An 18,058-nucleotide genomic window follows, 5' to 3' on the forward strand; every position below is an offset into this window, starting at 1 on the left:
TAATTGCGAATTGAGATTATGCTCTATTATACTTAATTTTACCATAACAAAATCTTCTACAGTAGCAACCGAGCTGAGAAATGTTAAAGATAAAGCATTGCAGCTCAGACTTAGGAGGAATATAGTGAATATGTTGTATGATGCTCAAGAGGCAGAGCAGGCAAGCCAGTACCAACCACTAGTTGTGGGGCCATCTTCATGTCAGTCAAGGCCTTACTTTTTTCCAGGGAAGATCAAAAGTAGGTATCCTCTTTTGTGTTGTTTTGGCCAGTGCATTCTTTATTTCTTTATCAAATTTCCTCTCTGACTCAACTGTACATTGTGGTGTTTGTGGGACAAGGCGCCCAGCTGAGCCCTGTGTTTGTGGAATTCAATGAGGCAGAGCAGGCAAGCCAGTCAAAGTGGACCCAGGCCCAGTCACAAAGTCAGCCTCACCACTCTCTTTTGTAAGGATGCTTAATTTGGAGCATGATTAATTTAACACAACTTCTGTAATGTCCCAGGTGAAAAAAATTACATTTCTATAATGTACTTAAAGTGATATTTTTGCGCACTAATTTTGTATTTAAAATGCTAAAAATTCTTCTTTAGTACTTAAGATAGTCTCAAGAACATCTAAGCATGAATATGAACTAAAATGTGCTTTTAATAAACTATCTCTGTATTAAAAAAAAAAAAAAGATTAATTACCACTTGTAGTACACTAGAGGTCTTCACCCGCTATCCGCATATAGTGATTTTCTTCCCGACCCGACGGGTCCCGCTAAAGATCGTTTCCAGAATATCGAGTTTAATCTTCCCTTAAAGAAAGAGAGTGATTGGGTATAACAAATATAAAATGTTGCATATACAAGATTTGTTATTTGTCTATGATGCTGTCAACACCCTAAAAATGTCAGAGAAAAATTGTTGGCTTAGCTATACTGCAAAATGAAATCTTTTTTAACATCCATGCAACAACAGAATGACGCTGACTGACGACCGTTTCAGAACGTCTCTCCTCCAAAGTCCGATCACAAAGGTTGAATGTTCTCTGAAGGTTCACTCGCGCAGACCTCTAATGCAAAGAACATATTGCCAGGTTTCTCAGGACAGAGAACTGGTGACTGTGTGAGCGCCAGCACTGCAGAAAGTTTTGTTCACTTCAAGTTCAAGCACAGATGCGCGGATGTCAAATCATCTCGGGAGTGAGCGGCTTATTGTCAGACCGCCCGCAGTACACTAGTTACCGACCGCAATCCGCCTTTTTTATTCAAAATGTAAGGACTTTAAGTAAATGTAATTAATTTCACCATTGTGAACTCATGTTTCCATTTGAAAGAAGTTTCTCTCTTGGTCTGAGTATTTAAATTGATGTTGCAAGAGGCTCAGGGGGTGATTCTGTAATCAGATCAGCCCACATTGGTGAGTGTCCTACAGACGTGTGTATTTTTCTAATGTCAGCAGGCCCGGATTAACACAGTGTAGTGTCCTAGGGTGACCACATTTGAAGTGATGGTAAATAAGACTTACCTAAGCAGAATTTTTTTTTCTAGAATTTGTGCTTGCAAAATCGTTAATTAATTCTGCCTTCACGTGCTATTGGAATTATCGTAAATACGAGCTTCCTAGGTAAAAATTGTACATGAACATTTACATATATGTGTAATCATTTGAGGAATATTGTATGTTTTATAGGCTACATAGCGAATATTGCCTGCATTTGATCTAAATAACAGAATCGTAAGCCAATGGACTATCTAGATAGCACTGTGAATTTGGTTGTCAGTGCATGGGACACCACATAGGCCTATCATTTTGGATTTAATAAGATTTTCCCAATAAATAGGCAAGAATAAACCTGTGTCCTCCATGCAGCGGCATGCACAGACCTCCGCCTTTGAGGGCAGGGGCGAAATCGCGTTCTGGGTCGCATCGGAGAAATGGGAACGCGGGGCACCGCGATGTAGAGACCTACATCGGATGGGACGGATTTTTCAGTCCCGCGCCCATCAAATCTTGTCCCGCGCCGCACTCTGTTGCGTTGTGTCCCGCGGATCTCTACCGCGATGCGACCGCAAAGGGCACTTTCACTTTCGCGAGGTCAAAGGGGCAGGGCTCTTTATGGATTCTGTCCGTATATGTGTAGATATTGTATATGTATATTTTGTATGTATCTTTCCAGCTAAATAATATACAAAACACGATTTTTTAATCACTTGGTGCCCCCCTATTGGCTGGTGCCCCAGGGCACTCGCCTAATCCCGTCTATGGATAATCCGGCCCTGAATGTCAGGTATTCATCTTTTACTCTGTTTGTGAGCATTTGATGTTTTGTATTGATCATATCTGAATCGATTATGTAATTGGCATTTACATTTACCTGACTAATACATTGTTATATTTGATTTTATTCTGATTTACTCTGAAATTATTGACTCTAGTAGATTACGTTAAATCCATAACCCCACAACTCAGGTTAGTAACAGACTAAAGTACAGTTTAGGTGGAGCAGTGGGGCACACCAACTGATAATTTAGAGCTCTGACTAACACATTGGCATTAGTTATGTGAAATATTTTATGTTTAAAGTGTTGGTCTCAGCATTAAAGGAAGGTAGACAGAGGGTCTTTTGTGATCTAACATAAGGTTTTCTTTATGTACTGGAACCACTCCTAAGTACAGTGGCAGAGCCAGGATTTTTTCATAGGGCAAGCGATTCAGGAAGAAAGTGGTGCGGCCGTGCTTTCCACGCTTTTTTAGACGCGATATGTGAACAGCCCCTAATATGACAACTTTTTAGTGATCATAGAGGGAGCATGCCAAATCCCTTAAGCAGTAGCCTATGCTTATTTCTGCACACAGAATTGCACATATAACCAAGGCAATATTAGGTTTTTATTCTATGTCACAATTTTTTAAATAATAGTGCACAATTATACACAGCTGTGTATAATTGCACTCACTGATAGAAAAACAGTTGTACTATATATCATGCAACACTCGGACAGTTTTGAAAAAAAGACAGTTTTGTGTTTTATTAACAGACATTGACTGTATTCCAAAACATTACAATCTCTTTTTTTGTCACACACAGTATTGCAACTTTCACCTGGCGTCTTAACACCCAAATTATATTACATAACTTGTCTGGGCACACAACCTGTTAACAGAGTACACAAATAACACACACGTTGTACTCTTTCCCATCATCCAGTCACTCTAAATGGCACATTTTTATTAAACTATTAAACAGATTAGGTCACATGACATACACTTCGCAGTGTGATTGGATTGCCTGTACCACAGAGAAAAAAAAAAGAAAAAAAAAAAACAAAGCTGGAAAACCAAATAAAATTACAAATACAAATGAGAGTATAGCTTATACATATTTATCATAGTCAAGTTAAATTTTATTAACTTGAGCTTTGTTGCTGGTTTTGTTACACCTGCAACCATATCATCAGTTGGATAGCACTCTAAGTCTGCCTTAATTTATTACTGATTTCACAGAATGGTATTTAATGTCCACATATTGGCGATCTCACTTTGTAAAGAAAGACTTTGCGCCTGCGCATACGCATTCTTTCACAGAGCATTCGCGCCAAACTTATTTTTACAGTTTACTGCACTTTGATATTCTTCTCATTATTTCCATATAGCTGCTAATAAATCGGAAGTCTCGCAGCTTCACAGAAAATAAAATGAAAAAAATATAGGCCTTTATCACAGTTCGCGTGTCGTCACATCCTGCTCCGATTAGTAGCGTAAAGTAATTTAAACGTGCATTATTGTCAATGGACAGACCTCAGTTTTTAGAAGAAAATTAAACTAATTTAGTTGAACTGAACAATAAATATCAGTATTTAAAACTGTTTATTTACACGATACCCTACTATGTATAACATTAGTCCTATCTGAGAGATGTGATTGTCAGTCATGAGGAGATTAACAAGCAGCGCGCAGCTCAAGTTACTTACAGAGGAACCATTAGACTGATTTAATTTTATTTTGTTCATTTTTGCATTATATTACCAGCCATTATTGTCTAGAGTATAACACTATCCAATCACTGTACTCAAATATGGACGATATGACTTATTTATGATGATCAGACCAATTATTTTTTAACAATCGTCTATGGGCTGGAAATATTCCTTTATTTAAACAACTTTGATTTAATTATTGATTATTGCATTAAGTAGATGCATGAAAGTAAGTAAATGCACTTTAATTAAACCTTTAATTTAATACCCCACCCCCCAAAATAGACATTATATTTTATGATTTGTCTAATTCTAATGCTCTTTAACGTGATATGTTGTTTGCATTTTGTATTCTTGCAGTTTTGCAATAAAATAAGGTGATCAGACTCTGCACATACACATACAGTATGGCTTGCACGTTCCCCTTTAAATCACGAAATAACCGTCTGAATATCATGACACCCTTTTTCTCTGATTCACAATAAACTGAGGTTGTATAAGAAGTATCTGTGCTGAATTTTACATAAATCAAAACAATCCCGTGCTGTGGGCACAGCCATTGATACAATTTGAAGCTTCCGCTTTGAACACGGAAGTGTGATAAAGGCCTATAAGGTGGATAGACTAAACATGTAATACACATGTGCATGAAATCACGTTTTCACAAATTCATGTTTTGGTAGTTTACACGGATATGACAGTATCATTATCAAAAATTTGATTTTTTCAGGCCACCAAAACGCTGTTGTTGTATAAATGAATGGCCAAAAAACACATAAAAAATTAGTTTTTAGTTGAAAACAGTGTCGTATAAACAGCACCTTTACATTATTTCTGTCAGGACCACTATCGTCAAATATGATTGATAATGCATAGAGTTTGTATTGGCGGTATGGTTCTGTTCTGGGCAAGAACTCCCTGTGCATCCATGCAGCCTAGTATGGATAAGAGCCGGGAGAGCAGCAATAACCCCCCTAGGGTAAACAGAACAGAACCAACATATGCAGAAATCATCAAATGTCATAATTTAACATGTACACATATTTCAAGAATTAGTCTGATTAGGAGAATAATAAGGCTGATCCTGACTAAAGAGAGGAGGAGCTGGGGATGGAGGAGGGTAGTTTGCTCCTGAGAAATGCAATAGCTGCTGATAATACTGAGGAGCTTATATATGGATGCTGTGATAGGCATCATATTCCTATAGGTCACCTGGGAGTCAGCTGATGTGAGCTTGACTGATGTGACCTGCCAGAACTGACGCTAACACTGGATCTTTACATGAAAAATGAAACAAAATTCACAACTTTCATTCTGTTTCATTCTGATCTTTTACTGTTGTCATTGTTGGTTCTTCAGAAGCACCTCTTTCATATTTCATCTGTAATCCAGAAGGGTTGGAGCATTTGAACCTCTTTACACAAGAGACTGATATCCCGATGATGAAGATGATGATGATGATGATGAAACAGCCAACAACAGCACCAGTGAACATAGGGGCTGTAGATCCTGTTTGATATGATATAGTAAAATTAAGAATATTCCGTAATGTCTACAGATGTATTCAAATGCATAAAATTGTTCATAAAACGACCATATTTCAGCCTATTGGACTTCTCACACAGACTTCACAATACACTTCTGCTGCTGTTAGAATATGTACTCATATCTAACTGTACTCTATACAGAAACATATCAGACTGTCAATATTTGTAAACTCTCCCATGATTAATAAGACTTGAGCATCTTTTACCATGTCAATTTCTGTGATTTGACATTAAGGATATTTCTGACAAGTGATAGAAGAGCAGTTTCCATTTTTATAGTAATTCAGAACAGTAAACAATAATCAGTTGTTATTTAATATGGTATGATACCTGTATTAACATGAACATGCTAAATAACAGTGTTCTAACCTGAATTCACACTCAGTAATAAGTAACTATAATAGAATGATATATATTTCTTACCAGGATCTTCAGAGCCAGTTTGTTTATTGTGCTCTGTGAACAGATTTTAAAACACAGTTAGTAGATTGAAAATAATTTATTGAATTATAAACAACAGTATTATATACAGTACCTGTTATGTCCACAGTGAATTCTGTGCTTTTCAGTCCACACGTTGTTTGCACAAAGAATTTGAATCGTCCAGTCATTGCTTTAGTTGCATTGTATCTGCATGTGAAGTTGTTTCTCTGTTCACAAGGGTCCTGAGGAAGATCTTGTCTACAGATTGATTTATTGTCATTATAGTTCTCAGTGTAATAAAACTTATATTTTTCAATGCAGCATTCAGAGCAGTTCTGAGAGACGCTGCAGGTGAGATTTGCTTCTTTCCCCACAGTCACATTTTTACAGCTTACACTGCAACCATCTTATTTAAGAAAAAAAGATTATATCAGTTTAATACATCAACAGAAAACTAATTTCACATCATGTGTCATATTACACATCAAAAGTAAAGTTGAAGTGTGTCGCTTGATTGATTATATACAGTAATGTTAATATAACAACAGCAGCAGTAAGATTTATTGCTCTATAACAACTATATAACAGCTTCTTGTGTTCTGTTAGTAACCTGAATTTGTATTCAATATGTAATTATAAAAGAATGTAATATCATTTTTGTCAGGAGCTTCAGTGACAGTTTCAGGTTTAATGAGCTCTGTGAACTGATTTAATCCACTGTTAGTACACTGAAAATAAATGTACAGCTGCAAACAGTTATTAAATTATAAACAACAGTATTATATACTGTACCTGCTTTGTTCACAGTCAATTCTGTTTTTATTGGTCCACACTTGATTGTTTGCACCAAGAATCTGAATTGTCTCATCATTGCTGTAGTTGGAGTGTGTCTGCATGTGAAGTTGTTTCTCTGTTCACAGGAGCCCTCAGGAAGATCTTCTCTACAGATTGTTGAGTCATATTTCTCAGGGTATTGAAACCTATACTTTATAAAGCAGCATTCAGAGCACTTCTGAGAGACATTACAGATGAAATTTACTTTTTCACCCACAGTTCCAGTCACATTCATACAGCTTACACTGCAGCCATCTGAAAAATAACAATGTTTATCATATAATGCATCAACTGAACAATAATAGAAATGTCTGTAGCTTTAATAATATAAAAAAAATCAGATTTACTTCCACTGAATACTGTGCTTCTTTATTTTTGTATATATGTATGAAATTCATATGAACCAAAACATTTTCCATTTGCATTATCTTATATTCAGTCCCTCCTCAAAACTCTCACACACTCCCTCTAGAGCAGTGGTTCTCAAACTTTTTCCCAGTGGGCCGCACAATTATGCAAGTCTCACGGTCCGCATATAATTTACATATGACACCAATCAAACCAATCAGATTTAATGTTATGGTATTAGCAGATAATACTATTATTATACTTAGATGTTGCACACAATAAATAACAAATAAAAACTAACTTACTGACAGCACAATAATAATCAGTAATGCAATGAACACACAAACTGTATATACAATCAAAGTTGCTATTTAATTCATGACTTTATGACTCTCTTCAACATCATCGCAATAGTCACCAAACAATCACATAAACGCCTTAATAAGCAAATATTACTCAGCTCTTTTTAAAACAACAATTGCACTACAATTACAATCTCTGCATTCATGTCATGTCGCAATTGCGCAGCATCGGATCAGCGCGCGGCCGAGTGGGCTATCCAGCCGCGGGTGCGCTGAGCGGTTATTTTTACTGAAAAATACATCAATCAAACACATCGACAGATTCTTTTGAATTTGGTTTTGCACTAGGCTAAAGAAAGAAGGATGCTTCGCTCAACACAAACTGATTATTCTTCTTAATATGCTGCGACTCTTCTTGTTTGCTTGTGTTCCTTCATATCTTCCACATTTAGTTTTTCTCCTTTAATAACAAATTTGATGAGGCTTAAATTTACTTAATGGCTAGTTGAACTCTTCCTAAGCGCGCACTTTGTTTGTTTCGTTAGAGTGTGATTGCATCATTAGTAAGGCTGATGTCTGATTTACCCAAATTATTTTATATGACAAATAAAGCATTATAGCAAATTTTTTTAATTCACTTTATTTAAATTTTAAAACAAAAATAAATTGTTTAATTTTTTTTATTATTATTATTATTGCTTGGGGCCGCATTAATTTGTGACGGGCCGCAGGTTGAGAACAGCTCCACACCCATTCAAACGTTAGGAATGTCGCGTCGCGCAGCGCCCAATCAAAACTACAAGCCTGTCACGGAGGAAAACTTTAAATATCTCGCCTTCGCTTTATCGGACCATCTCCAAAAAGAACATAAACAAATGATTTTGATGCGTTTACTAGGAAATCCAGACTTTTAATCCCTTACACACAATTACTGCTGGTTGAAATAGGCGGGTCCGGAAATCCCCTCCGTCGCCGGACCGGAGTCCGGACTAGAAGTTTCTAGAAATTTATTCTCTTACCATTATCAGCTCGACAGACAGCAGTCCAAACCACAATGAACAGTTGCACAGAATTTACAGCATTCATGCTTTTGATTCTGCAATAGAAAAAAGACAGAAATTTGCACTAAAAGAAAGACTTAGGCTAACACGATTAAATAAATAGAGATGACATTAAAGTTAGTAAAGAAGAATTTATCAGCCAAAGTTTGCTTGGATTAAATCAGCTCCTGGAATAGCTCAAAACTACAAGCTTGTCTTCATCTGAACATATGATAAAAAAGGTTTAGTCGCTTAGTTTGAAATGACTTCATTTTTTAAATAAACATTCTTTCTTTTAGTAAAGAATATTATTTTCTGTTGAGAGAGAGTTATTCTCACCGTGGTCTGTATGTGTTCTCCGTCTGAGTTCATTCACTCTGAGACTCTCCTATCAGGTCGACACTCAGCAATATAAACGACCGACTGAACTTTCGGTTTCAAAATCGAGTCAGTTTTCACACGGCTGTCCTGCTGTGATTTTTTGGCCAGCAGCGGGTGCTCCTGTCACTATCCTGCAAATTTCCCTTCATGCCATAACGGTGACGACAGCTGCCTATAATATAATCGTTATAGTGAAGTTTTATTGCCTAAACACCGTCAAGAACGTCACAAGAGAAGTTTGGTGGATTTCATTATAATTTGTTATTTATTTCTGTATTCTAGGCCATCATAAAGAGAGACAAACATACTGTATGAAAGACCAGGAACAAAATGAAAGAATAAAGAAACTTCAAAGAAATAAAGAGTCAACAAAACAATTTAAAGTAGTGTTTCCTTCACTTTCAGTCTATAACAATATCAGTTTTGTCCTCATTTACAAATATAACAAGCTTAAACAAGCAGCAATCCTCAGCAAGAGTCATCAGACGACACTCTTTAACAGTTTCATGCGGTTTATGTACATTCAGCTGCTGCTTAATTACAAATAGAGTTTCAAATGATAATCATATTGATCAAAGACAATTGATTTCATCATAGCAGGACACGCTCTCTGCTGGCAGAAGAATGCATTGCAACAGTTAGTTTGGGTAACATGAATTTGGTGTCTCTGGAAAACAGTGATCTGTGACATTGTATTATGTTGAATATCAAAGTTTTTTGTGTCCATTTGTTAATGAGGGATTTGTGGACACTTCAATGTTTTTGGATTTGTAAAGTAAAAGTTATAGTTTTTATTTTTTAAGTATAAAGATAAAAAGAGGCATGTTGTTACTTGTATTTTTAAATGTAATGCTTATTGTAATTAATGGGGTTAATATTTAACTTTTACACGAATTAGATGTATGTTTCAGACATCTTTGCTTTCACTAAAACTGGTTAATTGAGTGAAGTCATTCAATTTGATTTCACAGGGTTTCTATTGTGACATATCTTCAATTAAAATATGGGCAATTAAAAATGTAAATATTCATATTCCAGTACATAAATCATAATTTTGCCTCTCAGATAAATCTTTTACTGGGATTCTGCTTTGCCTGTCATTGGTTATTCAATCACTCAACTAAACTGTCAAAATAAAACTTTAAATAGTTGATTTAATATGTTAGCCCACATTAATGACACTTTAAAAAACATATAAATATTAACAAGAATATCAAAAGTAAAATATACATTCTGTAGAAGTTTACCCATCTTACGCCTCTCTTAATGTTTGACATTTTGTGCTATAACAAATAAATTAGCAAATGTTTCTATTTACTATAATAACACATTGGCTGATCATCATCATCCTGCACATGATAAACTTATATCTACATTGCCCGGTTTAACAGTCTTAAGTCTAGTCCCAGACTAAAATGCATGTTTGAGCTGTTTTATTTAAAAATAACTTCGTAAAATAAGTCAGTGTCATTGTTTCGTCTCATGATGCACACCAGTAGTGTTTTTAAAAGGCACATTTATATGCTAATTTAACTAAGGTCGAGTCCTGGCTTAATCTAGGCCTTGCCTGTGAAACTAGGCTCATATGTTACAGTTGAAAAGTAAATCCACATTGTTCTTAAGGGGGGTGTCCCCCTTCCCACATGTGACCCCTACATTATATTCATAAATGTAACACTTGAGCAGTATAACACTTAGTAGTATAGCAGTATAACACATATTTAATAATTTAATAAATACAATTACAATACTAACTTAAAAAAACAAAACAATAGACAAATGCAATGGCATATACAATATGGATATATGACACTGAAAACTGTTAAAATAAAAACAATATTTACTCAAATTATTAAAGTCTTTTGAAACAAAGGCAGAATTATTATCTAATGCAGATCATCTCAACATGGCCAAATATTGGCTGATTAATTGGTCTGATCAATATATTGATCTATCATTGTTTCTGACACTGTATGAATTTTACAGTTCAATTAAAGGCATCTTTGGATAAAGTGAACATTATCACTTGTGCGATCTTTACATGAAAAATGAAACAAAACTCACAGCTTTCATTTTGTTTCATTCTGATCTTTTACTGTTGTTATTGTTGGTTCTTCAGAAGCACCTCTTTCATATTTCATCTGGGATCCAGAAGGGTTGGAGCGTTTGAACCTCTTTACACAAAAGACTGACATCCCGATGATGAAGATGATGATGAAACAGCCAACAACAGCACCAGGGAACATAGGGGCTGTAGATCCTGTTTGATATGATATATAGTAATATTAAGAATATTCCGTAATGTCTACAGATGTATTCAAATGCATAAAATTGTTCATAAAACAACCATATTTCAGCCTATTGGACTTCTCACACAGACTTCACAATACACTTCTGCTGCTTTAAGCATCCTTTACCATGTCAATTTATGTGACTTGACATTAAGGATATTTCTGACAAGTGATAAAAGAGCAGTTTCCATTTTTATAGTAATTCAGAACAGTAAACAATGATCAATTATTTTTTCATATGGTATGATACCTGTATTAACATGAACATGCTAATAACTACTTATTTAATTTTTGTTAAATAACAACAGTAGCAAATAGTTTAAAAGAATATCTAACAGCTTCCTGTGTACTATAATAGAATGTAATATATTTCTTACCAGGATCTTCAGAGCCAGTTTGTTTATTGTGCTCTGTGAACAGATTTTAAACCATTGTTATTAGTTTGAAAATAATTGATTGAATTATAAACAACAGTATTATATACAGTACCTGTTATGTCCACAGTGAATACTGTTAGTTTCAGTCCACACGTTGTTTGCACATAGAATCTGAATCGTCCTGTCATTGCTTTAGTTGGAGTGTATCTGCATGTGAAGTTGTTTCTCTGTTCACAGGAGCCCAGAGGAAGCTCTTGTCTACAGATAACTTTATTGTCATTATAGTTCTCAGTGTAATAAAACTTATATTTTTCAATGCAGCATTCAGAGCAGTTCTGAGAGACGCTGCAGGTGAGATTTGCTTCTTTCCCCACAGTCACATTTTTACAGCTTACACTGCAACCATCTTATTGAAGAAAAAAAGATTATATCAGTTTAATACATCAACAGAAAACTAATTTCATTATGTGTCATATTACACATCAAAAGTAAAGTTGAAATGTGTCGCTTGATTATAAACAGTAATGTTTATATAACAACAGCAGTAAATTTTATTGCTCTATAACAACTATATAACAGCTTCTTGTGCTCTGTTAGTAACCTGAATTTGTGTTTCTTTATATAATTATAAAAGAATGTAATATCATTTTTGTCAGGAGCTTCAGTGACAGTTTCAGGTTTAATGAGCTCTGTGAACTGATTTAATCCACTGTTAGTAGATGGAAAATAAATGTACAGTTGCAAACAGTTATTGAATTATAAACAACAGTATTATACTGTACCTGCTTTGTTCACAGTCGATTCTGTTTTTATTGGTCCACACTTGATTGTTTTCACTAAGAATCTGAATTGTCTCATCATTTCTGTAGTTGGAGTGTATCTGCATGTGAAGCTGTTTCTCTGTTCACAGGAGCCCTCAGGAAGATCTTCTCTACAGATTGTTGAGTCATATTTCTCAGGGTATTGAAACCTATACTTTCTAATGCAGCATTCAGAGCACTTCTGAGAGACGTTGCAGGTGAGATTTGCTTCTTTCCCCACATCTCCAGTCACATCCTCACAGCTTACACTGCAGACATCTGAAAAATAACAATGTTTATCATATAATAAATCAACAGAAAACTAAATTATTAACATTTTACATACAACAAATTCCATTTAAAGTTGAAGTGTGTTGCTTCTGTGATATTAGCATCACCAAACAAATGCAAAAATAACTAGAATGTACATTTCCTGAAGAAAACGTGAGTGCTTGCAGTGGCAAAACGCAGCTCTCGGTCACTAGGGTGTTTCTAGGCAGTTGCTAGAGTGTCATGGGTAGTTGCTATAGTGTTGCTAAGGCATTCTGGGTCATTGAAAAGCGGTAGCTAGGTTGTTCCTGTGGTTGCTATGGTGTTGATAGGTGGTTGCTATGGTATTGCTAAGGTATATTGGGTGGTTACTAGGGCATATATAGGGTGTTCTGGATGGTTGCTAGGGCATAGCTAGGGCACTGTTATGTGGTTGCTAAGGTGTTGTGGGTGGTTGCTAGGGAGTTACTAGGAGGTTTTTAAGGTATTCTGGGTGGTTGATATGGTGTTGCTAGGCAGATTTTAGTTGTCACATATGGTTACTATGGAGTTTTTAACAGGTTCTTAGCATGTTTTAAAAGGTAAGCTAAACACTGTTATCATGTAGCTATTCACTGGGCAGCTTGCCAGTATGAATGATATAAACCAACCCCAATGCCTCTATGATGTTCAGATTTAAAAATATCATATATATCATATATTGTGTTTGGGTTGCTAGGGCATGGCTAGGAAGTGGTGAAGATGATTTGTGATTGGCTGCTTGCTGCCCCGAGTCAAATGAGCCCACCCCACCCCTATGACACTTCTCTTTAATGGAAGTCTATGAAACTTGTTGCTTTTGTGCTCTAAATGGTTGCATGACTTGTCTTTCTGTTTCTCTTACCATCATCAGCTTGACAGACAGCTGTGAAAGTCCAAACCAGAATGAACAGCAGCACATTATCAGCACCCATGGCTGTTCTTCTGCAGAAAACACATGAAATACATTTAGATCTGAAGTGAAACCGAAGCTGTGCTCCATCTAGATATATAACAGAAGAACACGTCCTGTGTGTTGATCACCATTACTGTCCTGGACATCTGTTTCAGGCATCCGAGACAAAACCCTATTTATTTGAATAGGGAAATCCTGAAATCTCAAAAACTGCTTGCTATACTCACATTTAAATCATATATTTCATAATCGGCAACAAAAATCTGACATGTCATGTCAAATAGCAGCAATAAAGCTTATATTTCAGGCTGGACCAGAAGGATGCTGACCGTTTCTACAGCAACCAGATCTTCTAACAGCAGCTGCAGTGATGTGATGACTTCCGCAACCTGTGATGGGCTATATGCACGGTTACTTCCTGATTGTCATTAAGCCAGCTCGGGCATTTCCGGTGAACTGTTAGCTGTTCATTCTGTACTTGCTGTGCATCGACACAAAACCATGACTTTTTACTGTTGTATTCATATTTTAATGCAGTTATCACATTTACCTAATTTGCCAATAAACCAGTTTTATTGATTGCAATTAGAGCTGCACGATTAATCATATCGCAATCGCAATCGCGATGTCAAGCTTGTGCGATTATATGACGCAAAATGCTGCGATTTTATGAAATAAAATATTAAGTTAATAAATAAATAAAAAATAAAAAAAATACATGTGTGGACACAACAACCCATTATCTGAGAGCTGTTTGCCCATTTTATACACCGCTAATAAAAAGAAGACCAGTCAGTTTCAGTTTAGGCAGTGGCATGTGTGGCGCGCACGGTCATGACTTTTCCGGTGTGCAGCGCAGAGAACGGGTAAAGATGGATGCGGAGCAAACGGTCACTGAACTGGTGGCAAGAAAAAACGCTACCTCTGTTATATGGCGATATTTTGGCTATAAGATTAGAAACCCAGATTAGTAGTGGTTGAAGAGGAAAGGGGATTTAATTCGGTATCGCACGCAGCGCTGTTATCGGTGCGCACATGACGCACATACATACAAGGCTGGCGCGCACAGAGAGAGAGAGGCGCGTTATAGCTCGCGAACTCCAAATTGATTTCTCTTTCGCGTCCTCAGTGCACTTGGATGGTCACATACACGCATTATGTCAGTCAAAATACCCCTCTCAGCAAGTATTCATGTAAACACATTCAGTTATGTCTTAATTGAACGAGGTGAGAATTCGGATGTATATCTGTCCGATGTGTGCGTGCATGTCTTACTCTTAAAGTGACAGCAACCTATAAATACCTGCTGTTGTCTGTCATGTAAATCAAACAACAAAACACAGCTTTAACAAATATTAATCTATATTGAATTTATACAATGAACAGTGTCATTTTACATTTAATTATTACATTTCTGTGCATGAAAATTAATACTACAGTTAGACCTTATACTTTATTTGTAACTTTATGTAGTATTTATCTATGCTTGTTGTAATTGGTGTACAGTATTTGTTCTTTTTACAGTCTGTTCACTTGCCTTTAATAATGTATTATTTAGGCTAGCAGTTTATGCTATGGTATCAGAATAGTTAAAGTGGGCTAAGTAATAAATGCAAAGTTAAGTTACCCCCATCCAATTTTTTTTTTTTTTTTGTGCTGATCCGAAAAATGATCCGATCTGTGACGTCATAACCGTGATGTGATCCGAACCGTGAGTTTTGTGATCCGTTGAACCACTACAGATTAGTAAAGAAACAAATATCTTAAATGGGATTATAACAAGTTTGCAGTAATGCAAAGATGTTATTTAATTTAATAAAAATATTTTAATTTGAAAACGCTGTGCATTTGTTTGCTGTTGTTGCTAGTTTGAGTTGAGAAATACACATTTCAGCATTATCAGTGATCTGTGTGTGTATTTTCATTGAGAACCAAGCAAGATGACTCATGATACTATTTGTTTATTATATCGCTATCGCAAATCGCAATCGCAATATTGACCTCAATAATCGCAATATGACATTTTCCCCAAATCGTGCAGCCCTAATTGCAATAAAGACAAAGCTATTAGGACCGTTTAAAAAAAATCTGTGTCTGTAATTAGACATGCACACACATTTTTTTCCCCAGCACTTCAAATGTTATTTTTAATGTGATGACCACAAACATTAATTATTCATCCTTCTGAGACTGTCCCCATTGTAAAACTGTACTTTGCGCATATATCAGCCATTTCCTCTAATCGTTTTTCACTTCATTTTTGACTAATTATTAAACATTATAAAATAACTAGGTTTAAAAATACATTGTCAATGTGAAGTATGAAATACTCACAAAATCATAAGAAAAACAATAACTTTTCTTGTGAATGAATGACACAGAAAGCGAGCACCACGCTCTCTCTTTATAATCACAGCAGCTGTCAGTCAGTGCAGCGCAAGATCAATGATTTCAGCACACTTGAGAAAACTCACATTTTATTCAATGAATCAAACAAAAGTGCACAATAAATATTAATTTCTGGAGCTTTTTTCATACAAAAGTGTAAAAACTGATGGTCGAATTGAATTTAGCCGAGGAGGAACACTGAGGTACGTCTTTATTTATTTATTTTTTATGCTGTCTTACGTTTGAATAACTAAATTCATGCTATGCCTGACTATTTAAATGACTATAATCCGATTATTAAACTAAGTATTGCACTAATGATGCTCAGTGACATCTCACCGTTCTCGAGCTGGCTTAAATTAATGTGGAAGTTCCAAAGAACGCTTCATGCATATTATAGTCCATTGGCTCCTTATTATAATGTGAGGTTATATTCCACCATACTGCACTAGTAATATAAATGCACTGTCTTGTCTTGGTATATCTAAAGTCTTGAAGTAAAAGAGTACTTTAAAGTGAAAGTAAAAGAGTACTTTAAAGTGAAAGATGTGGTGCAAATGAACAGACCTCAGTCAGGGTAGATGCTATATTTAACTTTTGTATTGGATTTTGAGATATGGGCGTGGCACCCAAAAATTGAGCCAGATGGATGTGAGTTTGCAGGGGCAAAGTTTAACCGGACTTAATGATTGGAGAAATCCTGTATATGTCAACAGAGAGAAGTCTGAGATGCACGGATGAATTGTTTACACTATATATATATATATATATATATATATATATATATATATATATAAGAAAGACCTAAAACATGCATTAAAAGGAAATGGGTAGGTATATACATTTTTATATATATATTTTTGTATTTCATGCCGACTTTAAGGTTCTATGTAATGTTTCATTTCCACAACACATTTTCCAGAATATTTTGTTATCAGGAATTGTTTTGGTAAACGTATAACCAGTAAAAGCAAATCGTGTTGAAGTTGTGTAACAACACTCACTAGACTACAACTTATACTGAGACCTCAGAACCACAATAATCTGTAACAATATAGCTGTGTTTACAATCTTGACCTCCCATATATTGGGCCTTGAATTACTCATTCAATCTAACATTTCATAGGCCTATAGGGACCTTGGTTTACAGGGTCAATTACCCACACAATGAATTAAATAGTTCAGTTCAGAAACACACAATTTCGATTTAAAGAGGTAAATTGCGTTCAGTGTGAACAGGTTTTACCATATATTTACTGTTTGACTCTGTCTGTGTGAATTTGTAAACTTTTACTTTCGGTTTCAAAATTGCTCTGATTCACGGTCGACTTCCCTCACTCATTTGATGTTTAAACAACAGAAACTGATTAAAATGGTCGCTTGTAGGGAAAGGATGAATGTTTTATCGGTTTCATATGCTTGTATTGTTATTTATATTTTTGGACAGACTGACTTACACTACAGAAAACAACATCGCTTCGTTCGCGCTCCTAATGAACATCATTATTATCAAATACATCGACTAAACTCACCTCAGTGTCATTATATGCTCAGCGATTCAGCTCCTTAACTTCATAATTTCCATCAGACGAAGTTGGGACTTTCTAATTGCTGAATCCGACACTTTGAGGAAAATGAAAAGGGGAGAAGTCCACTTGTCGCCACAGTCTTCTCTGCCTTCAACAACAACAGTGTACTTCTTCTTCTTTTGATGTTTTATGGCACCCTGCACTTTTAGTGCATATTCCGCCACCTACTGGGATGGAGTGTGAGGCGATGATAGCAAGGTTAATAATAACATAAAAATAATACTAATAATACTATAAAATAATACAAAAATAATAATATTAATAACATAAAAATATACTCACTTTTGTGGCCAGCGGTTTAGACATTAATGGCTGTGTGTTGAGTTATTTTGAGGGGACAGCAAATTTACACTGTTATTCAAGCTGTACACTCACTACTTTACATTGTAGCAAAGTGTCACTTCTTCAGTGAAAATATTTAAAATATTTCCCAAAATTTGAGGGGTGTACTCACTTCTGTGAGATGCTGTATATTCTCTGGTCTTTCAGCAGCCTATGTGACATTCACATTAAGGAAAGCTGTCTGTCTATGTTTATCACGTTTGAAATACTTCCATATTTGCCTCCAA

The 18,058-nt window shown here is 35.6% G+C and overlaps 1 protein-coding gene across 2 annotated transcripts; it reads right to left on the minus strand.

Moving 5' to 3' along the window:
• Positions 1 to 3,176: 3,176 nt before the first annotated feature.
• LOC125261576 lies at positions 3,177 to 17,603 on the minus strand. 2 transcript variants are annotated; one of them, XM_048180130.1, is made up of 6 exons: positions 17,433 to 17,602; positions 13,462 to 13,541; positions 6,728 to 7,024; positions 6,048 to 6,341; positions 5,936 to 5,968; positions 3,177 to 5,474 (listed from the first exon to the last, which is right to left on the minus strand). In XM_048180130.1, the coding sequence occupies exons 1-6, from the start codon at positions 17,441 to 17,443 to the stop codon at positions 5,275 to 5,277; spliced, it is 915 nt and encodes a 304-aa protein (XP_048036087.1). In that variant the 5' UTR covers positions 17,444 to 17,602; the 3' UTR covers positions 3,177 to 5,274. The 2 variants fall into 2 exon arrangements, with proteins under 2 accessions (XP_048036087.1, XP_048036088.1); XM_048180131.1 differs by lacking the exons at positions 3,177 to 5,474; positions 5,936 to 5,968; positions 6,048 to 6,341; positions 6,728 to 7,024 and adding exons at positions 10,544 to 11,100; positions 11,509 to 11,541; positions 11,621 to 11,914; positions 12,291 to 12,587 and having other exon boundaries at positions 17,433 to 17,603.
• Between the last annotated feature and the right edge of the window lie 455 nt (positions 17,604 to 18,058).

Source organism: Megalobrama amblycephala, unplaced genomic scaffold (genome assembly GCF_018812025.1).
Source record: "Megalobrama amblycephala isolate DHTTF-2021 unplaced genomic scaffold, ASM1881202v1 scaffold434, whole genome shotgun sequence".
In the NCBI taxonomy this organism is placed as follows: Eukaryota; Metazoa; Chordata; class Actinopteri; order Cypriniformes; family Xenocyprididae; genus Megalobrama; species Megalobrama amblycephala.